General features: G+C 53.6%; 1 protein-coding gene across 1 annotated transcript; it reads right to left on the reverse strand.

The window, feature by feature from the left end:
• Window positions 1-4189: 4189 nt before the first annotated feature.
• Window positions 4190-7115, reverse strand: ZNF503 (zinc finger protein 503; the record flags this gene model as incomplete). Its single annotated transcript, XM_082486680.1, has 2 exons — window positions 4190-5710; window positions 6801-7115. 2 exons carry the CDS (start codon window positions 7113-7115, stop codon window positions 4190-4192), a joined length of 1836 nt encoding a protein of 611 aa, XP_082342806.1.
• Between the last annotated feature and the right edge of the window lie 291 nt (window positions 7116-7406).

Here is a 7406-nt window from a genome sequence, read left to right on the forward strand (position 1 = left end):
CCACAAACAAAAAACAACACACACGCAAAACAAAACCAAACAAAAACCTAAACGACACTCTACTAAAAGCCTGTAGTGAGAGCCAACAGTATTAGAGCAAGGCAGTATTTCTCACTGTCTTTTCTAAATATGAAAGAATTAAGTTTGATCGATGTTTTTACAGAAGAGGGATGCGCATTTACTTTTGCTTCAGAAAGCTTGGGCCTTTCAGGACTCCACTTGCCTGGGTGATTTCGATTGTAGATGTGTGCAGTTCATTACAAGAGTCGGATTAGAGAGGAGAGGGTCAGCCCCCGCCACCGCATCGCGCGTACCTCGCTGGCTGCCTTGAGGGTCGCTTCAAAGGTAGTGGATGGGCAGCGGGTGACTTTCCGGTCTTAGAAAATGGAGCCTCTTATCGCTGAGGAAAATCTTCCCGTCATAAAGGCACCCCTGTATTTTAGCTCTAGCATACGTTTTGCACTCTTAAATCAGGCTAGCAAACGTGTATGTGTTCGGTGTGGAGTTGTACGCATAAGCCAAGATACGTATGCCCATATAGGCTCAGATGTATGACAGAAACTCCTTTGCTGTCTGTGGAGTCTGGTGTTTTATTGTTTCATAAAACTAGCTTAATTACATTTCCCCATAGATAAGATAAACAGAACCCTTCTTTTCTAAGCGTTGCTTATCAGAGGTCTTTTGTCGAAGTGGCATCCAGAGTAAGCCTTTGAGAGGGGATGGAAATGCATTAATTTTTATTTTGGTTCTTCAGTTGCACTTAGCATCTGACGAGAGTTGATTTAAATATTACATGAGTTTATCTTTAATGTTCAAAAAAGATTTGTGAGAAAGACGAAACTGTTTAATTTAAACTAATGTATGCCTGACTCTGGTCAGATTGATCAGAGTTTCGGGTTTTGATGGGTTTTGCCCTTCTGTTGCTTGTCCTCTCGAGCCGGTTTTTCACTGTGAAATTATTTTAGTTCGGTGGCATGGACCAGCGGCTGCTGTCAGCTCCACAACCCATCCAGTTAGTAAGAACGGGGGGTGGGGGGTGGGGGGGCGGAAATAACAAATGTAGTCCTTTTACCTAAAAACATTAATGTCCATAAGTCAATCTCTATTGGGGGGGGGGAGGCAAATATCTTAGATTAATATCAAAATCCTAGGTGACACTTGCCAGGTCAAATACTTAACAAGCCTGGACGAGAGACCTCCTTACCACCACTCTACATATAAAACAAGGCATTTAAATTTTTCATTAATCTCGGGGACAGTGTGTGAGCAAAACAGTAATAATAACATTAAGTGTTCATTTCATCACTTGCATCAGAAATCTTTAGGTGTACAACTTTTCAGAGCCGAAATCCACAAAACAGCAGTTAGGGCTCCGGGACACAGAAATCCCTCTCGCGCCCTTTTGAAAATAGCCCCTGCGACACCTGATTGCTGAGGGCTTTTAGCGAGCGAGGTCCGAGCTGCGACTGTTAGAAACCTGCAACTGTAAAATACGTGAACAGAAGAAGAGTGTGTGCGGTGGTGGCGGCGGTGTTTTGTTTTGGTGTTGGATTTTTTTTTTTTTTTTTTTAATCGCGGCGAATCTGTAATAGTTGCTTGCACGCCCAGATGGAGCCTGAAATATAATTTTCCTCAAATTAAGGGTGGTTAAAATAGCGAAGCGGGGAGGGCAGGCTGGCCGGGCTGCCCCGGCAGCGCACGGCGGCCGGGCCGCGGGAGAGGGCGGGGGGCGTGCGGCGCGGGGAGAGGGCTGCGAGCCGGTTCTGCCTTTCTCGGGCTCGCTGGGTGAATCCTCCACCGCCATCACCCCCACTCCCGACCCGCAAAGCCCTTCTTTCGATCGCTTGCCGTGTTTGTATCCGCTTCCTATTTTATTCTGAAAGTTTAGTCGGTGCAGTTAACAGCGCTGCCCTCCCCTCCCTTTCTCTAACTCATCAGTTCATAACGAAAGCTCATTTTACATTCCCTACAGCAGAGATACGCAACGGTCCCCTTCCCATTTAAGGGGAAAAACCCCCCAACATTTGGTTAAAACACAAAGCATTTCCCGTGCCGCTTTCGGATCAGCGTCCCAAAAGAGGCGCAGCGCGGCCCAGCACCCGGCGATCCCGCCGTCCCCGTGTGCATCCCGGGCACGGCCCCGGCTCCGGTCCCGGTGCCGGCCCGGCCCCGGCAGGCGCACCGCGCTGGGTACCGGGACGGCCGGGCGAGCGCTGGAGCTGCATTAGCTTGCCGCTTTTCTCTCCTTCGCACATTAACGCTAACTTCCACTAATTATCTGGAGTAAATGTATTAGACTAATTAGCATCTGGGCACCACGGGAAACTTTGAACAGTAATTATATTGTGGGGGATACAGAACGAGGGAGAAAACCCAGTGATTCGTCAGGCAAAGTCGCCGCTTGCAGCTCTTCCCCCTGCCAGCGCGTCGCGTCGCGCCGGGGCCGGGGCGAGGGCAGCCCGCCGCGGGGGGAGAGGGGCTGCGCAAGGGGCAGCAGGTATCCGGCTCCGCCTGAGCCGCTCCCTGCCAGCGCCTGGCGGACCGCGGCAGCAAAGCCCTTCGCTGGCATTGCCTTTACGGGCTTGGATATCGCTTTTCCCTTCTATCTCGGCAGCAACGGTTTGTCCCGCAGTTTCGGTAGCTGCTCCGGCTTTTCCGTCGCAGCCCCCGCTCCTACCTGAGTGCAGGACGACGAGCCGGAGCCGGGCGGTGGCCCTGGGCGCTGAGAAGCCCGGGCTGGGGAGGCAGAGACGCGGCAGGCAGGGGTAGCCCCTCTCGGCATCACGTCGAGTTTGGAACTGCACTTCAGAAAAGAGCAAACTCGGACCAAATCATGGATGGACTTTTTTTTTTTTTTTTCCTCCCTTCTCCTTCTTTTTAAAAGAAAAGGAGTTCTCAGAGCTGTCCGATTTTTTTTTTTTTTTTTTTTAAACGTGTGATGATCATTTGTGCTGCGGTACGAACTGAAGAAAGAAATTGAATATAGCTGGATGAGATCAAACAGCGCTTCCCTAATTGCTTCTGAACTTCTAATTTAGAAAAAGAGACGAATAGTCATGCATTACATTGTAAAAAAAAAAAAAAAAAAAAAAAAAAAAAAAAGCTTTCAGATAATCTTCTTACTCTTTTACAAATAAGTCCTGCCTTCCCCGTTTCTTTCTAAAGAAAGAACAAAGTCTTTGAATTGAAACCCAGTTTTAAAAAACAGGTTTTCACAGTAATAAAAAAAAAAAAAAAAACACTTAAAAAAAAAAAGTTAATCTTCCTTAGGGAAGTGAAAGAGATTCAACCGATTCTCAGTTTCCCTAATTCGTGCCTATGAATTCTACTGAAGGGAAAAAAAAAATACTCCCATCTGAATTATTTTTTTAAGAGAGCCCTGGGGTTACAATAAAAAAACTTTTGGTGTTTTTTTTTATTTTTAATTAAAATTGCATAAACGCTTAAGGAGAAATTAGCAGTTGCCTCCATCCAAGACCTACTCGGGTTTTATAACAGAATCAAAGCGTACTTAAAAAAAAAAAAAGTAAAACCTTTTAATACATCAAATATACGGAATTTTAATCTTTAAAGCGATACATTGTCTATTTTAGTACATGACGTAAACCTTACTTAACCCTTTTTACAGGGTGGACTTAAAAATTAAAAATAGTTAAGTGTTCCTTTTAAAGAACAAAATAAGGCAAATGAGGTTTTTGGAATAGAATTGTTTTTGTTTTTCTTCCAGAATACATACAAAAAAATACCAATTCTCTTTCAAGGGTATACACCTTAAAAATAATTGCAATTTGAAATTATAACTGACAAATTGCGAGTTGTTTTTTAGTAACAAACATGCATGTAAATTTTTTTGTTTCAATGAGACATTAAATAAGAACGTACAATACAATCATAGCAATTTTAAAGTAACATTAAAGAGAAGACCTCTATCTTTTTATTTATATTCTACAATGGGTGTTCCACTTTTACCTATTGAGCTCAGTTAAGTAATGCACTTTATGATTCGTTGTCCCGCTTGAAGCTAACATAAATAAATACAGTGCTCACGGATCCAGTCCTCAAATGAACACTATTTTATAAAAAGTCAGATTTTTTTTTTTTCTTTCCAACTTTTATAAAGTTTCGCAGGGCTTCCTTCCCTCAGCGCTAGACTCTGTTGTGTTGTGTGTCACAGCCCCGCTGCCTGCGCTCACTGGTACCCCAGGGCCGAGGCTGTGGTGAGTCTCTGCCCGTAGAGTGCATAAGGGGAGTAGTAGGGTCCGGTGGCGGCGGGCACGGGCACGGGGGCCCCGGGGGTGGGCAGGGGGCTCTTGGAGTAGGGGTGGTAGCGGCTGCCGAGTCCCAGCGCATGGTGCGGGCTGCGCAGGGCCAGCGTGCCTGGGCTGCCCGGGGCGCCCGTCGTGGGGATGTGCATGTGGCACGCCATGGCCGCGGCCGCCGCGCTGGCCAGCGACGAGGAGCTGGGGTAGCTGGAGAGGAGTTTATCGGTGCCCGGGAAGGCAGTATGGGTCCGCAAGTGGCTAAGCAGCTCCTCCGAGGTGGCAAAGCGCTTGTCGCAGGGTCCGTTGGCCGACACCCAGTTGCAGATGTGTGGCTGGGGGTCGTTAGGGAGCATGAAGCCGTAGGGGTACAAAGGGTGGCCGGCCAGCGAGGGCGGCGTGGCGCCGGTCAGCGAGGAGTGGACGCTGTGCAAAGGGTGGGTGGGGTAGACGAGGGGGTATCCGGACTTGAGGGCCTGGTCGTGGGCGCAGGAGGCGCCGGCGGCGCCTGCCAGGTGGCTGGCGCAGTGGTAGCTCAGGCAGTACGGGTCTCGGCACAGGCTCGCCGTCATCACCGACGGCGGCGACGCGCCCGCCAGCGGGCTCGACCCCGCCGGCTTGCTGCAGCCCAGGCTGCTGGCGGCGGCCAGCTGGGCCCCCACCAGGCTGGAGGATTTGGTGGGGTCCAGCGCCACTCCGTGCGGCAGGAACTGGGGCGGGTAGCCGGCGTAGGCTCCAGCCAGCGTCCCCGGGTAGCTCATGCCCGCCGGGGGCAGGGGGAAGACTGTCTGGCCCGGCTTGTAAGGGGAGACGGGGGCCACGAGGCCGGAGCCCAGGACGGAGGTGGAGGAAGTGGCGGTGGTGCTGCTGCAGGAGGAGGCGGAGTCCGAGGCGATGGGCTTGGAGCCCGGCGTGCTCTCCTGGTGCTGGTTGACCTCCACGTTAATCCCGGCACAGCTCACGCTAATCCGGCTGTGGCTGATGCTGGTGGTGCCCGGGCCTCCCTCCGAGCCAGAGCTGCCGCTCTTTCCGCAGCCCTCCGAGTCCTTCTTGTCCTCTCCGCCTTTGCCCTCGGCCGGCAGCAGCCCCGGCGAGCAGGCGGAGGCGCTGGAGTTGGGGCTGCCTGTCCTTGGGGTGAACGGCTGGCAGGTGGCGCTCGGCACCCGGAATCCCGACTTCTCCCCGGCCGCGACCCCCGCGGCGGGGGCGCCCGCGCAGCCCGCCGCCCCCGGCTCCTTCTTCTCCGCACCCGGCTTGGAGTACGGCTTGAAGCTCGACTTGTCCTCCACGCCGATGTCGCTGAGCTTCAAGGGGCCCGACTTGGAGTCCTTGTCGCCTCCGGAGCCATTGGAGGTGACCGAGGAGAGTTTGGAGGAAGGAGACGGGTCCGGCTTCCCTATCTGCGAGCAAGTTTGTGCCAAAAGGGCCAGGGGACTCTTCTTCGCATCCAGCTGCGGAAATCAGAAGGACAGACAGAGACAGAGGTTTAATCGGGGTCTAAGGAAAACGCCGGGGCATACCTAGGACGCTTGTCCCGTACGTTTTCTCAGAGAACAGCCTGGAAGTAACAAACAATTTCGTGCGCATTCATCACCCTGACAGCCCCCTCCCCTGCATGCACCATTTTCCACAAAGCCTTTAAAAAGGGCTGGGGATTGTCGTAGCCCTGCGAGCACGCCGCCGCCGCCGCCTTCAGCGCCCGCTGCTTCCCCGGCAGCGCGGGCAGCGGCCCGGGCAGCGCGGAGCTCGGCGCCTCGGCGTTCGCCTCCTCGCCGCTCCGGCCGTGCAGGCGCACAAACCCGCCCGTGAACTATAGCGACTGCAGAGCATTTTTGCGCCCTGACCGCTGACACTATTTATAAACAGAGTCCGAGTTAGCCGGCGAGCCGGGCTCCGGGGGAGAGGGGTGTCCTCGATCCGCAGAGACCATAATGAAATCATTCATTCCCACGGACACACCCTTCCCACCACCCGCTCCCTTTCGAGTTTCGGTCCCTCAAACAGCAAGCTACGCAGAGGGGGACCGAGAACCTCGACAGAAAAGGGACGGATAGGGCCCCCGAAGTACAAATGCGTGCCGGTACTTGAAAGGGAACGGTCGGGGAGCTGAAATAGTTACCCTGCCGCACCCACGCTTGAGCCTGTCCCTCTCCGCGACCCCCAGCCCCCGCTCCCTACAAAAGCAAGGTTGGTTGGCACTCCGAGCGCTGCTTAGTTGTGCGGCCGGATCGTGACCCCAGAGTGGGTCCTTTCCTTCCACTCACCCCAACTCTCAAAAAAAAAAAAAAGGCTAAAAAGAGCAAAAATGAAAAGTTAATGTAACGAAGAATTAGAGATTATCCCAGTAAACATGGAAACAATAACCAGGAGCGGTTCCTCGCACTAACTCTAGATCAAAAGCAGCCCGTTTCCTGGTGTAAGTGCATTTCAAAGCGCAGGGAAGTGCCGAGGGAGGCTGGCGGGGTCGCCATGCACAGCCAGCGCCCGGGCAGGGAGGGCAGCCGGAGCCGGGGGGGCCGGGGCCGGCTCCGAGGTCCTTACCTCGATGGGGCTGACGGGCGTGGAGGGTAAAGGCTGCAGGTATTCGGGGTGTAAAATGTGTCCAGTCCGCGCCGTGAGCATTTTCAAGACTTTGATGGGAAGGCGGTTGGCTTGGCGTAGCGGGTCCGAGGGGGGGACGGCGTGGAAGCAGGGCTTGGCGCCGGCGCTGCTGCCGTTATTCCCAGCGTGCCCGTTCGGCCCGGCGAGGTCGGCGGCGCTGCGGCTGCGGCGGGGGCTGCCTCCGGGCTCGCTGAGGCTGCTGCTGCTGCTGCGCTTACTACTTCTTATAGCAGAAAGCGAGGGCGATGTGATCATGACCCAAAACCTCGCATGAAAACTGGGGCAAGTGGCGCCGCTCGCACTCGGAAACGCTCGCTCGCTTTCTGCGGGCGAGGAGGGAAAAAAGCCACACGCCCCCCGAGCAGGAAAACAAACATAAAATGTCCCGTGGCTCTCTCTGGCGGGGAGGGCGTGGGTGGGGAGGGGGAGGGAAAGGGGGAGCCGGCCGGAGAGAAAGAGGAGGAAAAAAAAAGCCGAGTAATCCTTGGGCTGCGCTGGGGGCGGGGGTGGGAGCTGCGAGCGTGTGCCGCTGTCCCCCTCGGCCGC

Source organism: Vanellus vanellus (assembly GCF_965231255.1).
Source record: "Vanellus vanellus genome assembly, chromosome: 7".
In the NCBI taxonomy this organism is placed as follows: Eukaryota; Metazoa; Chordata; class Aves; order Charadriiformes; family Charadriidae; genus Vanellus; species Vanellus vanellus.